Raw genomic sequence first — 18,186 nt, forward strand, 5'->3', positions numbered from 1 at the left:
GTGCAGCCCTGCATTAGCAGTGCTCTCAGCTGACGAGTGCAGCCCTGCATTAGCAGTGCTCTCAGCTAACGAGTGCAGTCCTGCATTAGCAGTGCTCTCAGCTAACGAGTGCAGCCCTGCATTAGCAGTGCTCTCAGCTGACGAGTGCAGCCCTGCATTAGCAGTGCTCTCAGCTAACGAGTGCAGCCCTGCATTAGCAGTGCTCTCAGCTGACGAGTGCAGCCCTGCATTAGCAGTGCTCTCAGCTGACGAGTGCAGTCCTGCATTAGCAGTGCTCTCAGCTAACGAGTGCAATCCTGCATTAGCAGTGCTCTCAGCTGACGAGTGCAGTCCTGCATTAGCAGTGCTCTCAGCTGACGAGTGCAGCCCTGCATTAGCAGTGCTCTCAGCTGACGAGTGCAATCCTGCATTAGCAGTGCTCTCAGCTGACGAGTGCAGCCCTGCATTAGCATTGCTCTCAGCTAACGAGTGCAGCCCTGCATTAGCAGTGCTCTCAGCTGACGAGTGCAATCCTGCATTAGCATTGCTCTCTGCTGACGAGTGCAGTCCTGCACTAACTGTGTTTTATTCTATATACACATCCAGTTTTTCATGCAGGCAAAGATCAGAATGCGGCACAGGAGCCCAGGGAACATAAGTTGTAAAAACCGTACTAATATGGTTCGTCTAATCCCTTTTTTATTATCATACAATATTAATGTGAGTCCATGTCATTCTTTAACCTTTTCATGGCATGCTCAGATGTGACCTAGTTTTGTTTAATTTCATTATTCACTTTGTATAATGTAAAATATTTGAATGGCGTTGTCTCATAATGTATGAATCCACGTCGACATGTTTTAGCTACTTTCCACCTCGTTATGTTGTATTCAATTTGTCTATTCTGTTCTTTGACAACACTAATAAAAAAATTATAATTTACTTTTAAAAAACGGTTTGTCTACTTACCTGGGATTGCGCCAGGGCATTAATTACACTATACCCACAGGCTGTAGTGGTTATGGTTCTTAGAGACAATCATTGCATAAAGTATGCGTGTTCAGGCTGAGTCCTTTTTACTGGTAAGGTGTGGTTGCAATGTTGTAAAATATAGTGACAATGTTGGAAAGTAGTCTGTAATTAGTAGACTCTACTATCGGTAATAGTGGCAGCGTATTGCGGTTATTTAGCCTCAGAAACAATAGGGAGATATTTAATGGATTCATTTAATTCCTTTATTATTCCTTTAATTCCTTTATTGTAATCTTAAACCATTGGAGTACATGGTGATTGATCCACATTCACAAATGTAACCCCCAATTACTCTCTGTGCATGGCATCCATTGTGCTTCCTGTATCTTAATGTTTGGTGATGTATATGGCATTATTAATTGTATGTTGTTTATGCTCCCAGGTGTTCTCCAAGCTGATATATCCTGTAGTCCGGGAAGGAGCCCTCTCTGTTCTCAGGTATATGTTGCTGAGTTTCCAGCATTCACCCGAAGCATTTCATTTGGTAAGGATTAGTTTCACCTGGATTTCTCTCCCACCATACATTACCCCAACAAGTCTTATTGAAACATTATTTTCATGATTTAGTGTAACATTCTCATCTTGTAAGGTAGCGGTAGTAGTATAATGAACCATACAAACACACTAACACACGGGGGCCCATACAAACACACTGACACACACAGTGACCCGTACAAACACACTGACACACACAGTGACCCATGCAGACACCCTGACACACACAGTGAACCATACAAACATACTGATACACACAGTGACCCGTACAAACACACTGACACACACAGTGACCCGTACAAACACACTGACACACACAGTGACCCATGCAGACACCCTGACACACACAGTGAACCATACAAACATACTGATACACACAGTGACCCGTACAAACACACTGACACACACAGTGACCCACACAAACACATTTGAACACACAGTGACCCATACAAACATACTGATACACACAGGGGCCCATACAAACACCCTGACATACACAGCAAACCATACAAACACCTTAACACACACAGCGAACCATACAAACACCCTGACACACACAGCGAACCATACAAACATACTGATACACACAGTGACCCGTGCAAACACACTGACACACACAGTGACCCATAAAAACATATTAATACACACAGTGACCCATAAAAACACCCTGCCACACACAATAACCCACACAAACATACTGATACATATAGGGGCCCATACAAACACACTGACACACACAGTGACCCACACAAACACACTGACACACCTAGTGACCCATACAAACACACTGACACACACAGTGACCCACACAAACACACTGACACACCTAGTGACCCATACAAACATACTGATACACACAGTGACCCATACAAACACACTGACACACAAAGTGACCCATAAAAACATATTAATACACACAGTGACCCATAAAAACACCCTGCCACACACAATGACCCACACAAACATACTGATACATATAGGGCCCATACAAACACACTGACACACACAGTTACCCACACAAACACACTGACACACCTAGTGACCCATACAAACACGCTGACACACACAGTGACCCATACAAACACACTGACACACAAAGTGACCCATAAAAACATATTAATACACACAGTGACCCATAAAAACACCCTGCCACACACAATGACCCACACAAACATACTGATACATATAGGGCCCATACAAACACACTGACACACCTAGTGACCCACACAAACACACTGACACACCTAGTGACCCATACAAACACGCTGACACACCTAGTGACTCATACAAACACGCTGACACACCTAGTGACCCATACAAACACACTGACACACCTAGTGACCCATACAAACACGCTGACACACCTAGTGACCCATACAAACACACTGACACACCTAGTGACCCATACAAACACACTGACACACCTAGTGACCCATACAAACACGCTGACACACCTAGTGACCCATACAAACACGCTGACACACCTAGTGACCCATACAAACACGCTGACACACCTAGTGACCCATACAAACACGCTGACACACCTAGTGACCCATACAAACACGCTGACACACCTAGTGACCCATACAAACACACTGACACACTTAGTGACCCATACAAACACGCTGACACACACAGTGACCCATACAAACACACATACCACACTGTCATTAAGCTGACCCTTACAGATCCCCCTTGAAGCCTCACTGTGCCAGGTTGTCTGTTCTCCTTTTGATAGAGTGTTGGATGCAGGCATATGACATCACTATGTATCTTGGTGACCCTTGAGCCCTCTAAATATCGCAAGGAGCTGCCATTGCTTTCTGCCATTGCTTCCTGTACCTCCCCACCACTCCTCCTGGGTGGGGAAGGTAATAGATGAAAAAAACATACGCTGATGTACTTTTTTTGCTCCTATCACTTCAAATCACTGGAGTGGTTGGAGTAACTCTTTAACTTTAAAATTCACCTTGAATTCAATTTGAATTCTTACTTTAGTAAATAACTATTTTTGTTTTATATGGTACATGAACAACTAACGAGTTTGCCAAAAGCTGCTAATTCCTGCCTCGGTCAATAATGTAAAAATTATAAAAATCCTCTGATTATTGATTTTTTACCACTTTAACTTAAACCACAACGCTCTTTTGCCTCAGGTGATAGACTTCACTCTCTGCATTTGATGCCCACATACACTCAGTGTGTTCTGTGTATGTGCTTTACCTTTCAGTCTGATTTGCATATCTTGTATCACATTTAAATGGATAAAGTAGAATCTAACCAAAGGGGCAACAAACATTATAGCAAATTAACATTTTGTAGCCATATTAGATGACTATTGCCCTATGTGTATTGTACCTGCCAATTGTACAATTTTCTATTGTACTCTACATTGTATCTACTTCAAGAAGATGTGTAATAAATGGGTTAATATTATTTACATTATACTGACCACATGTACAATAAATGGGAGACTGTCTACACACCAGGCAGGAGATGTCTGCTTCGTCCGTAGACTTGGGTTCGATAAGCTTTCCTCTTCACACTGTTGGCTTTTATGCCGAATAATATAGTATTTCCACACGGGTTCCTAATGCGCCTTCTCTGATTGGCTGCTCATTGTGTATTCTTTAAAATTATGTGGATGACAAGTTACCCCCCATGTAACTGTAGAAATATTTATTGCACTGTTAGCAAATGTCTAGATTAAAATATATACTTAGCGAACATCGCTTTCTCACCCTGCAATAAGGCAGGCGAATGCAGCCTTGTCACTTGGTTTCTATCATATCTGGACTATTAGCAGCACAGACACTTTTCTTTTAGAATCAGAAGTTATACCAGAGACAAAGTAGGGGCTATCTTTTCGCATTCAAAGGCTGGATTTTTGTCCAAATGCGGCAAATCGAGAACATTTTTTAATTTTTCCATTTGTAGTGACTAATGTTTTTAATGTAAGTTAGGTACCGTATATACTCGAGTATAAGCCGACCCGAATATAAGCCGTATTGACTCGAGTATAAGACTAGGGTGGGAAATGCAGCAGCTACTGGTAAATTTCTAAATAAAATTAGATCCTAAAAAAATTATATTAATTGAATATTTATTAACAGTGTGTGTATATGAGTGCAGTGTATGTATGAGTGCAGTGTGTGTGTATGAATGCAGTGTGTGTATGAATGCAGTGTGTGTGTGTGTGTGTTGCAGAGCCTTGGAGGAGGGTGGGCATTTTTATTAATTTTTTATTTATTATTTTAATATTTTTTTTTGTTAAATTATTTTTAGTTTTTTTATTATTATTATTATTATTATTATTATTATTATTATTATTTATATTTGTATTAATTTTTTCGTCCCCCCCCCCATGGCAGGGAGGGGGGCTCTCACTCCCTGGTGGTCCAGTGGATGGGCACTGTGTAGGTGGGGGCTGGCAGAGCTCTTACTTAACTCTCCTGCAGCTCCTGTCAGCTCCCTTCTCCTCCGCGCCGGTCGTGCAGCTCCCTCTGCCAGCTCACACTGTAAATCTCGCGAGAGCCGCACTATTACCCCGCGGCTCTCGCGAGACTTACACTGGGAGCTGACAGAGGTGCTGAACGGACCGGCGTGGAGGAGAAGGGAGCTGACAGGAGCTGCAGGAAAGGTAAGTAAACTCTCTGCAGCCCCCACAGCCCCCTGTCTGTATTATGGCAATGCAAATTGCCATAATACAGACACTGACTCGAGTATAAGTCGAGTTGGGGTTTTTCAGCACATAGAATGTGCTGAAAAACTCGGCTTATACTCGAGTATATACGGTAAATATATTTGTCGTCCCCCGTCACCCATGGCGGCCAACTTGGAAACACACATGTCACCGTGGAAAGGTCTTTGCAAGAAAAGCAAAATGTTTTTTTTCTTTTAAATGCAAAGACCCCATAAGTGACAGCAGTGGCGTACATACCAGGTTCGCAGGGGTCGCGGCTGCGACCGGGCCCGGCCCACCAGGGGGCCCAGCCACCCCTGCGACCCGGTATGTACGCTATGGGCCAGCCTCTTCTCCTGGGGGGCCCAGGAGCCGGCCACCTTCGGGCCCCCCGAGGCTGGCCCTGCTTACACCCGGCGGGCAATCAGGCTGGCCGGTGCGCGAGGGAGCACTCTCCCCTGAGTGCTTCCTTTTCAGCTCCCTCGCGCACCGCACTGATACCGGCGCCGGAAGATGACGTCATCGTCCGGCGCCGGTATCAGTACGCGGCTTGCGAGGGAGCTGAAGAGGAAGCACTCAGGGGAGAGTGCTCCCTCGCGCACCGGCCAGCCTGATTGCCGGCCGGGTGACCGCCCCCCCAGGAGCCCAGCAGCACCACTGGACCCCAGGGAATCCCCTCAGCACTCCAAAAGGTAAGGAGGCTGGGGGGGGATTAAATTTAAAAAAAAAAAATATTAGTGTGTGTGTGTGTGTTAGTGTTACTGTGAGTGTTAGTGTTACTGTGTGTGTGTTAGTGTTACTGTGAGTGTTAGTGTGTGTGTTAGTGTTACTGTGAGTGTTAGTGTTACTGTGAGTGTTAGTGTTACTGTGTGTGTGTTAGTGTTACTGTGAGTGTTAGTGTGTGTGTTAGTGTTACTGTGTGTGTTAGTGTTACTGTGAGTGTTAATGTTACTGTGTGTGTTAGTGTTACTGTGAGTGTTAGTGTTACTGTGTGTGTGTTAGTGTTACTGTGAGTGTTAGTGTGTGTGTTAGTGTTACTGTGTGTGTTAGTGTTACTGTGAGTGTTAGTGTGTGTGTTAGTGTTACTGTGAGTGTTAGTGTTACTGTGAGTGTTAGTGTTACTGTGTGTGTGTTAGTGTTACTGTGAGTGTTAGTGTGTGTGTTAGTGTTACTGTGAGTGTTAGTGTTACTGTGAGTGTTAGTGTTACTGTGTGTGTGTTAGTGTTACTGTGAGTGTTAGTGTGTGTGTTAGTGTTACTGTGTGTGTTAGTGTTACTGTGAGTGTTAATGTTACTGTGTGTGTTAGTGTTACTGTGAGTGTTAGTGTTACTGTGTGTGTGTTAGTGTTACTGTGAGTGTTAGTGTGTGTGTTAGTGTTACTGTGTGTGTTAGTGTTACTGTGAGTGTTAGTGTGTGTGTTAGTGTTACTGTGTGTGTTAGTGTTACTGTGAGTGTTAGTGTTACTGTGTGTGTTAGTGTTACTGTGAGTGTTAGTGTTACTGTGTGTGCTAGTGTGTGTGTTACTTTGAGTGTTAGTGTGTGTTAGTGTTACTGTGAGTGTTAGTGTGTGTGTTAGTGTTACTGTGTGTGTTACTGTTACTGTGAGTGTTAGTGTGTGTGTTACTGTGTGTGTTAGTGTTACTGTGTGTGTTAGTGTGGGTGTCAGTGAGTGTGTCTGTTGAGTGTGTGTCTGCTAGTGAGTGTCAGTGAGTGTGTTACTGTGTGTGTCTGTTACTGAGTGTGTTTGTGTTAATGAGTCTGATGTCTGTTAGTGAGTGTGTGTTTGTCAGTGAGATTGTGTCTGTTAGCTAGTGTTTATGCATCTGTTCGTGAGAGTGTGTGTGTCTTCAGCACTTACCTTTCTCCAGCGCCAGACTCCCTTGGTGCTGGGGATCCCTCCGCCGCTCAGCTCCGAATGCGCATGCACGGCAAGAGCCGTGCGCGAATTCAAACCGCCCATAGGAAAGCATTACTCAATGCTTTCCTATGGACGTTCAGTGTCTTAGAATCGCGAAGCTCCTCTAGCGGCTGTCAGTGAGACAGCCACTAGAGGCTGGATTAACCCTCAGTGAAACATAGCAGTTTCTCTGAAACTGCTATGCTTTCAGCTGCAGGGTTAAAACTTGAGGGACCTGACACCCAGACCACTTCATTGAGCTGATGTGATCTGGGTATCTGTAGTGGTCCTTTAAGTGTGTGTGCATCTGCATGCACTGGTGTACATACCGCGGTCGCAGCCCTGCAACCCCTGCGACCAGGTGCCCGCCGCCATGTGTTGCGGCCCCGGCCTGCGCAGAGTAAGCGTGCAGGGGGGGGGGGAGGGCCCACGGATCAATTTTCGCACCGGGGCCCCATAGGTCATGTGTACGCCACTGAGTGACAGTGTCCTTTTAAGGAGGTTAAAAAATAAATAAATAAAAACATGTATCTTTCAATCTATACATTTCCAACAATTTGACTAACAATTTTGAGATTTAAGACTTTTAGACAGGTAATCGTCAGATCAACTAAACTGAATCGATAAAACATATATTAGAATATACATAGTTGATGCCTGAAAAGTTCATTGTACATGGTTTATTTTAAAGCCTCTGTCGCTTGTTCTCAGTTTCAAACTACATTATATTAACATTATTTTTTCTCTCGCATAATAGCCACCATAATGAACGATTATTGTCGGTGTCCTTTCTTAGATTATTCCCCACATACCCCAGCTGATTCTCTGCCTCGCCAGAGAAAGCTCTAATTCTTCAAGCAGTTGCCTTGAGCAGTTGGCCGAACTCATTCACTGCATGGTCTTCCGTTTCTCCGGATACCCTGACCTCTACGAGCCTGTGATGGAGGCAGTAAAGGTGCGAGAGAATTTTGTAGGACTATGGATGTCTGTCCTTAGCCCTCTAATTGTTGGATTACAATTCTCACAAGGTCTAGAGCAGATATGTGTCAAACAGAAGTCCTACCAAATGTTACTGCACTATAACTTCCTTAATATACTGTGCCAGCCATATTTTTATGGTGATTTTATAGCGGTTATAATTAAAAATGACATATTGGAAGAAGCAGAGTTAAACACATCCAGAGATCAGTTGCCTTTTTTAGAGTGTTATATTATAAATACAGTGTTTTTAAATCTTTGTTACAGGAGGTCTGTTGCCTTCCCTTTAGCATTGAAAGCATTTAATATGTTTTATCAGTGTTATTGATCACTTCGTGGGATTGAACAATTTTTGTAACCAGTTCCGACTTTTCATAGGTTTTCGATTCCACACATACTGTATACATTCCAATTATTTACCCTTAGCCCTTGGGAAATATTGCGGAATAAGCTTTACATTGAAATACAGCCCAATACTGTGCAGAATAAATCATTGATTCCTATAGAAGCCGTCTTACTAAACAATGAGAGCACATACCATTATTTATCAGAAAGCGAGAATTAAAGAAATAGAAAAGCTAACTTAATGGACATGTGACTGAAAATGGGATTTTCATTATTTTACATTATTTCAGAGAGAAATACTGTGTAGTTAGACTGGTTTCCCTGAAATAGACATGGATCGCATGTCAATATTCCTTTTAAAAGACACAGAATTTATTAATTTGGGGAACAAATAAATATTTTTTTTAACCACTGAGTCATCAAGCCTGTATTTTAAATATCATGTTAAATGTTCTGCATCCGAGCAGATAAATCGATGGTTCCATTTCAGATAAATGGTCACTAATTGTTATATATTTATATCTTGCTAGAAACTCCCCACACCGAATGAAGACAAAATAAAACAGTTGCTCGGGCAGAATGCATGGACCTCCCAGAAATATGAACTGGCTTCCTATTACCCCAGACTCGCAGCAAAATCCGACACGGGGAAAATTGGCCTGATCAACCTAGGAAATACATGTTACATGAACAGCATACTGCAAGCCCTGTTCATGGCATCAGAGTAAGTGAAATATACAAACACACGGTCACTTATTATACACAGAATTGGGTTCACAGTACGGTAGCAGCTTTATAATACTCTGTAATGTGTTTAGACCTGGAAAAGACCAGATCACAGACCACATCAGCACCCCAACATGTACCATTTATTACCTACTTCATATATTCCACTCAATCAGAAAATGACTGCAGAACCCTTACAGCCTGTATCCACTGCCACCAGCACTCTAACAGTCTGTATCCACTGCCACCAGCACTCTATCAGACTGTATCCACTGCCACCAGCACTCTATCAGACTGTATCCACTGCCACCAGCACTCTATCAGACTGTATCCACTGCCACCAGCACTCTATCAGTCTGTATCCACTGCCACCAGCACTCTAACAGTCTGTATTCACTGTCACCAGCACTCTATCAGACTGTATCCACTGCCACCAGCACTCTATAAGACTGTATCCACTGCCACCAGCACTCTATCAGTCTGTATCCACTGCCACCAGCACTCTATCAGTCTGTATCCACTGCCACCAGCACTCTAACAGTCTGTATTCACTGTCACCAGCACTCTATCAGTCTGTATCCACTGCCACCAGCACTCTATCAGTCTGTATCCACTGCCACCAGCACTCTAACAGTCTGTATTCACTGTCACCAGCACTCTATCAGTCTGTATCCACTGCCACCAGCACTCTAACAGTCTGTATTCACTGTCACCAGCACTCTAACAGTCTGTATCCACTGCCACCAGCACTCTATCAGTCTGTATCCACTGCCACCAGCACTCTAAAAGTCTGTATTCACTGTCACCAGCACTCTATCAGTCTGTATCCACTGCCACCAGCACTCTAACAGCCTGTATTCACTGCCACCAGCACTCTAACAGTCTGTATTCACTGCCACCAGCACTCTATCAGACTGTATCCACTGCCACCAGCACTCTATCAGACTGTATCCACTGCCACCAGCAATCTATCAGTCTGTATCCACTGCCACCAGCACTCTATCAGTCTGTATCCACTGCCACCAGCACTCTATCAGTCTGTATCCACTGCCACCAGCACTCTAACAGTCTGTATTCACTGTCACCAGCACTCTATCAGTCTGTATCCACTGCCACCAGCACTCTATCAGTCTGTATCCACTGCCACCAGCACTCTATATCCTCTGCCATCAGCACTCTATCAGTCTGTATCCACTGCTACCAGCACTCTAACAGTCTGTATCCACTGCCACCAGCACTCTAACAGACTGTATCCACTGCCACCAGCACTCTATCAGCCTGTATCCACTGCCACCAGCACTCTATATCCTTTGCCACCAGCACTCTATCAGTCTGTATCCACTGCTACCAGCACTCTATATCCTTTGCCACCAGCACTCTATCAGTCTGTATCCACTGCTACCAGCACTCTATATCCTTTGCCACCAGCACTCTATCAGTCTGTATCCACTGCTACCAGCACTCTAACAGTCTGTATCCACTGCCACCAGCACTCTAACAGACTGTATCCACTGCCACCAGCACTCTATCAGCCTGTATCCACTGCCACCAGCACTCTATATCCTTTGCCACCAGCACTCTATCAGTCTGCATCCACTGCCACCAGCACTCTATATCCTTTGCCACCAGCACTCTATCAGTCTGTATCCACTGCTACCAGCACTCTAACAGTCTGTATCCTCTGCCACCAGCACTCTAACAGTCTGTATCCACTGCCACCAGCACTCTAACAGTCTATATCCTCTGCCACCAGCACTCTATCAGTCTGTATCCACTGCTACCAGCACTCTAACAGTCTGTATCCACTGCCACCAGCACTCTATCAGACTGTATCCACTGCCACCAGCACTCTATCAGTCTGTATCCACTGCCACCAGCACTCTAACAGTCTGTATCCACTGCCACCAGCACTGTATCAGTCTGTATCCACTGCTACCAGCACTCTATCAGTCTGTATCCACTGCCACCAGCACTCTATCAGACTGTATCCACTGCCACCAGCACTCTATCAGTCTGTATCCACTGCCACCAGCACTCTAACAGTCTGTATCCACTGCCACCAGCACTCTAACAGTCTGTATCCACTGCCACCAGCACTGTATCAGTCTGTATCCACTGCTACCAGCACTCTAACAGTCTGTATCCACTGCCACCAGCACTCTATCAGTCTGTATCCACTGCCACCAGCACTCTAACAGTCTGTATCCACTGCCACCAGCACTGTATCAGTCTGTATCCACTGCCACCAGCACTCTAACAGTCTGTATCCACTGCCACCAGCACTGTATCAGTCTGTATCCACTGCTACCAGCACTCTAACAGTCTGTATCCACTGCCACCAGCACTCTATCAGTCTGTATCCACTGCCACCAGCACTCTAACAGTCTGTATCCACTGCCACCAGCACTGTATCAGTCTGTATCCACTGCCACCAGCACTCTAACAGTCTGTATCCTCTGCCACCAGCACTCTAACAGTCTGTATCCACTGCCACCAGCACTCTAACAGTCTGTATCCACTGCCACCAGCACTGTATCAGTCTGTATCCACTGCCACCAGCACTCTAACAGTCTGTATCCACTGCCACCAGCACTGTATCAGTCTGTATCCACTGCCACCAGCACTCTAATACTCTGTATCCACTGCCACCAGCACTCTATCGGTCTGTATCCACTGCCACCAGCACTCTAACAGTCGGTAACCACTGCCACCAGCACTGTATCAGTCTGTATCCACTGCCACCAGCACTCTAATACTCTGTATCCACTGCCACCAGCACTCTATCGGTCTGTATTCACTGCCACCAGCACTCTATCAGTCTGTATCCACTGCCACCAGCACTCTAACAGTCTGTATTCACTGACACCAGCACTCTAACAGCCTGTATCCCCAGTGCTGTTGCAGGTATTAACCGTTACACAGCACAGTAGCTGGCCCCATTGCTCTTGCAGGTATTCCCGTTACACAGCACAGTAGCCGGCCCCAGTGCTTTTGCAGGTATTCCCGTTACACAGCACAGTAGCCGGCCCCAGTGCTGTTGCAGGTATTCCCGTTACACAGCACAGTAGCCGGCCCCAGTGCTGTTGCAGGTATTCCTGTTACACAGCACAGTAGCCGGCCCCAGTGCTGTTGCAGGTTTTCCCGTTACATAGTACAATAGCTGGCCCCAGTGCTCTTGCAGGTAATACTGTTACACAGTACAGTAGCCGGCCCCAGTGCAGTTGGAGTATTTGATGCAGTACTTGTGCTCTTCTAATAAAGTTAAATGCAGCGATGTGCGTAGATCCATAATTAGACTGCATGGTCCGGAGGGAGGACGCACGTTCCATGTTCATTGATTAACTTGCACGGCTCTGGGATAACAGACTCCTCTATATTTACAGCTACTTAACACTTTCACTGCCACTGGGGAGCAATACCTACTCATGTGTTGGTAGAATGTGCATTAGTAAGGTTTGTATTAGGTAAGGTACATTTTGTTAACCTTGTTAATATTTGCCATAACTTTTGCATTGCTTTTTTTTTGTTGTTGTTAAAGATTTTTTATTGAGTTTTTCACGTACAAACAGTGCACTATAGAAACACAAATTTAAACAAACAATTTAAAGTAATAGTTTATTGAAAGTTCCTTCATTACAAAGCAGAGATGTCCATAAGGTAGATGCCTAGTAGTTAGATTAGCACAGCATCGTGTGAGTTGCATTTCTGTTACAGACGGGAATCTACAATGGAGTCTATTACTTCCCTTCTTTCTTTGTCTCACCTCCTTGCCCTCTATGACAGCGTTCTGGTTTATAGTGAGAAACCGCTTGGCATCTAGTTCCCATGCACATTTCCAGTTAAAATAATAAAGTCACATCCACATGTAGGCATTGATTGTCAATGTAATGAGTGTGGGGGCGCTGCTCGATTTGTTTCTTTAACGTTAGCAGAAAATACAGCAAGTCTAAAGAAGATGGACTGTCCTTCACCAGAATGACCGTTCATGATCTGCAGATGGAATAGCAGTAAATGGTCAGTTATTTGTTGAAGGTTTAGAGTTCAATATCATGTCAGTAAGTACTACAGGGCACATGAAGACCGTCAGGAATAGACACATAAGCAGGACGAGTCCAGGCTGGCACTTGGGCATGGAATCAGGAAACACAATACCATGCTGTAATACACAGCCCTGGAACCTGACTATTGGCAATATCTTTATTTTGTCTGGAACTCTACAATGGAACCAACCCTAGGCAAAGCTCAGACACAATATGGCAAAGAGGGAGCAGATACACAAACACACTAGGACAAACTGCAAATAAATGGAAATGGTGCACCTTCCACATGTGTGCGAATATGTGAAGGGTGACGCACATTCCAGTGCCATATGGGTATGAATAGGACGTAGCCAGGATGTTCGTACACGTATACCAGTCACAACAATGCAAAGCCAATGCCCCCTAGGTGCACATATGATTATGTGGCTTACACTGCTCCACAATCATGGATGATCCTCGGCTTGCCCAGAGGTAGGTCAGTAACCAGATTAGCCTGCAGTTGTGGGATTGTTGTGCTCGTCCGCACTTCAATGGCAGGTCCTGTCGATGCTGGTGATATGGACAGCATGCTTCCCCCAAGAAACCGATTTCCTGTGTTGATATCTCATGCAAAGGTTGTACGTGATATAGTGAATGAAAGTCTGATTCGCTAAATTAGGAAGTGTGGAAAACTGACATCGTACAGCACTTGCATGTAATAAAAACAATGAGAATTGTTGAAAAAATAGTCATAATTAACTTTTTTTTCAGTTTGGTTAATTTGGCCCAACATTTGCTAATCTCTAATCAATTACCACCAATCCTTTGTTATGGTACTTTTTGAAAGTAAACCAAAATGTTCAAAGTCTATCTGTTCCTGTCCAAATCAATAAAGTTAAATTGCGTATATACGCTGAAGTAATTAAGTCTGACACACGAGGTTCAGGTTAAAATAACTTCGAGAAAGTTTATTGGCAAGTGAAGTAAAAGCGGGCGCGCAGGCCCTTTTAAGAGGCATTTTGCGTCATCATTGATTATTAGAATATCAGCAAATAAACATCATCAATTGGATTAATTGTTAAGTGACGGAGTTAGTGTCTTACCTATTGGTTAGTAAAATTAAGAGGTTAGTCCCGTGCCCACCCATCAGAGGTGGGATTATTCTGGACACGGGTGGGGGACAAGGGGGTCCTAAGCGTCATTTTACACGGTCAGTGATATCAGGCTTTATGTCCAGGTGCAAGGTCTCTTATGAATAGAACATTTCATTACTACTGTGTTCTGTGGCCTTCAAACTGTACTATCTTACAAGCTCTTAAGGAGTAGCCGGCAAGTCTTAAGGAGTAGCCAGCACCTCCTGGTACTTGTCCTTGAAGGAAACACGGTCTTTGTCTACTGTATTAATTGGGTTGAGAAGTTCAGTCACGTAATGTAGTTTTAAAATGAACAAGTTAAGTCATGAGGACAAAATGGAGGATTGAAGAAGTCAGGTTAGGAGGACAAAATGGAGGACGAAGTCACAGTATAAAGTTAAAATGGAGTTAGTACAATAATTCAATACAAGTACAATAAAGATTTTTAATAATTCCACATCAGTCCCCCCTATGAAATGTTAGATTCTAAGAGATAAAACTTTATTATGTTAGTATCAGAAGACGTGTTAACCCAAAGGCACAGAAACCCCGTGGCTGCTAGCTAGATGTTAATGCAAAGTGCAAGGCTGTCCCTAGATCTGACCCTAATAGGCTAACCATCCGTCAGTATGGCTCTCGAACGCTTCACACCCAAGGGTATCCCATGGCAGCTAACCCACCACTTCTCCACATGGGGCCTTTACCATTCACTGACAGATGCTGTCCCTGAGCTAGTCCCTTCCTAGAATTCCTGCACTTTATCAACAAAAGGGAATGTTTGCAGCGGCAGACAGGGTGAGTTGATGTCTTGGAAGTCTTGGTCATCAACTTCGAGATGGGTCAAAGTGGGTGCCGCTTGGTCAACAGTCTTCATGAGGGATTTTCTCAGACATGGGAGGACACAACAAAAGAGAAGAGCAAAAATAAAAAGAAAAATTAGTATAGCCATACCAATCTGCATTAAAGCCTTTTGCCATCCTGTCATCCAACCAAACCATCTCTCCCAGGGATCTTTTATCCCAGAATTCCTTTTTAACTCTTCAGACAGGTCATTTAATTTTTCTATAGCTAGTGTGACTTTACCATTAGGGCCTGTGTTTTCTGGGATGTAGGTACAACATGTCATAGTGTCGGGCAAAATCTTACAAACCCCTCCTTTTTCGGCTAAGATCATATCTAGGGCCATTCTATTCTGGAAAGTCATTTGGGATGTGGCCTGCAACTGTTCGGCCAACCCCTGGAGGGCGTCTCTGGTGTAATTGACAAAACGCTGTTGATTATAATAAATGTAATTTATCCAATTTAGATTCTTGTTTGCGGTAACTATGGTAAAAATTGATTCAAATCCTGCAGCAACTTCATCCCTAGCTTTAAACTCGTTGGGCACCCCCCTGGGCACTCCAATGGCATCAATATATACATGAGGATCAAAACTTCCTTTCACTGGGGCGTCACGTTTAACCTTAGTGTGGCTGAACTCATGGGTGTTGAGGTGTGTATCAGAAATAATATGTATAGGCATAATGGCCTTAGTCAGAGTACACTCTCCCCACCATTCTGTGTCCATTCTGGATCTTAGCTGTAAATCCCCACACAACCAATAAATGTCCCCTAGTGACCTAGTGTGATGTTGCAGCAAACGTACAGGGACAGTTCTGTATGTAGCACAATAGCCTTTGGAAAAGTTACCTACAAATTTACCAATACCATCGTACATGGCATAGCAAGTGTAATTACCTTTATATACGGTAATACCATCAGGGGGTTTGACATCGTTGGCTAGGAGAGGATACTCCTTTGTCCATGCAATACATATGGACCTGTTAAAATTATAGTGATAGGCAAAAAGGCTTAAAATACATTCTTCTATATCTACAGGTAGGATTAAAGGTACGGTACCCAGGTGAGGCCGGGCACCTCCACACACGTAACATGCAGTTCTATTATGCTTATTAGCATTATATTTCATCCATTCTAACCATAAATTTACATCATTAAAACCTGTTTCAGCGGCCATGGTATCTTCAAAGGTGGGGTTAGCAATGGCCATCATGTCTTGAAAGGTCTGGATATGAGGTTTTAATGGGTTAGGGACCATATGGGTGGCCCCTTGCCACTCAGAAGAGTTGCACATATCTTTAAGGTAGAAATGCCCTAATTTTTGGTAGGAACCCTTTTTCCAATACATTCCCATCACATACTGGTCTGCATCTGTTGGGCTTGGGCGCTCAATGTTAAGGATTAATTTCATTGGTGTACTCCCCCCAGGCTTTCTCAAAGTCATTCTCTGGAGGAGGGATCTACCATGATCATCTACTTTAGATACGGCACTTTTTGGTTTGTAACCCCAGGCAGGCCCGGCATTCCACCCCGCCGCCCCCCAATGGTCACAATTGTGCCCCCATTGCTTGTCAACTACACAAACATATGGGTCTTTCGAATGAGGGATATCTCTATAGATGCTCTGGATTTGTGGTGTGGGAAATGGGCATTCTACAATATCACAATAGTCAAAGGTATAAGTAGCCACCTGGGTGCATGATGAATTATACCAGAAGGTGTACCCACTAATGTCTTTGGTAATGGCTACTTGCTGGGCCTTCATAAGGCTAATTAAGGAGAAGATGTACCAGAGATACATGTTTGTGCGATATTCGCTTCCTCTGGGGCAGGAGATTTCTTGCAGTGGGAAGCGTGGACCCAATTTGGCCTACCGGCCAATTTGACGGAGGTTGCGGTAATCAGGAGAACTTGGAATGGACCGTCAAATCTCGGTTCTAGGGTATTTTTCCGCACAAACTTCTTAACCAGGACCCAATCTCCGGGGAGTAGGTTATGGGAACCTGTATCCAATTCGGGATCTGGAATTGAAGAGAAAACTTGGGCATGTATTTTGTTTAAAACACTTGCAAGTTCAGTTACATAATCTACTAAAACATCTGATTGGAGCTGTAACTGCTGCGGATAATAACAACCTAGTCTGGGTGCTGTCCCAAATAGAACCTCATATGGGGACAGTGAATGCTTCCCTCTAGGTGTGTGCCTAACACTGAATAGAGCTATTGGTAGGCTTTCTGGCCAGGGCATCTTTGTTTCTTGTGACATTTTTAACATTCTGGTTTTTAGAGTGCCATTCATGCGCTCCACTTTACCACCACTTTGTGGGTGGTAAGGGGTATGGAAGGCCAGAGTCACCCCTAGAGCAGTCCAAATTTCTTTAGTCACAGTTGCTGTAAAGGCTGGGCCTTGATCACTCTCAATGACTTCTGGGAGTCCGAATCTGCATACAATATCTGTAATTAGGCGCTTTGCGGTTGTCTTTGCAGTGATATTGGCCACTGGGTAGGCTTCTGGCCAGCCTGAGAACATGTCCACTATTACTAGTGCATATTCATGGGGCCCACTCTTGGGCATTTGGATGTGGTCAATTTGAATTCGCTGGAAGGGGTACATAGGCTTTGCCAGGTGTTTCGCGGGCACCTTAATTGGTCTTCCTGGATTGCATTTTGCACAGATGACACAGGCCTTGCAAAAGCTATTGATCAATGTTGTGATTCCAGGTGCTTCATAATACTTCTGTATGAGGGCGGCCATCAATTCTTTTGACAGGTGCGCAGGCCCATGTGCCCATTGGACCACTGCTGGGTATAAATTTCTGGGAAGACAAAATTTGAAGTTGTTGTAATATATTCCGTCCTTTTGGACAGCTCCTTTCTTTTTCCACTTCTGGATTTCCTCAGGAGTGACTGCAGCTTGTTGTTCTTGTAAGATTCGCAAATCAGTAGGAAGAGTTTGCAAAGCAAAAATAGGGACTTCTTCTTCTTCTTCTTCTTGTCCGGACACTTCTTCATCCACTTCCTGCAAGTCCCTGGCCGCTAACTTAGCAGCTTGATCAGCCAA

At 44.3% G+C, this 18,186-nt stretch overlaps 1 protein-coding gene across 1 annotated transcript in view; it reads left to right on the plus strand.

Annotated features, from left to right (window-relative positions):
- USP35 (ubiquitin specific peptidase 35) overlaps positions 1 to 18,186 on the plus strand; it is a 59,740-nt gene that overhangs the window by 12,411 nt on the left and 29,143 nt on the right. The window contains exons 4-6 of the mRNA XM_063444961.1: positions 1,394 to 1,495; positions 7,882 to 8,040; positions 8,939 to 9,132. Of these exons, the coding sequence (XP_063301031.1) occupies positions 1,394 to 1,495; positions 7,882 to 8,040; positions 8,939 to 9,132 (455 nt within the window). The remainder of the gene's footprint in view (positions 1 to 1,393; positions 1,496 to 7,881; positions 8,041 to 8,938; positions 9,133 to 18,186) is intronic.

This window comes from Pelobates fuscus, chromosome 1 (assembly GCF_036172605.1).
Source record: "Pelobates fuscus isolate aPelFus1 chromosome 1, aPelFus1.pri, whole genome shotgun sequence".
Classification (NCBI taxonomy): domain Eukaryota; kingdom Metazoa; phylum Chordata; class Amphibia; order Anura; family Pelobatidae; genus Pelobates; species Pelobates fuscus.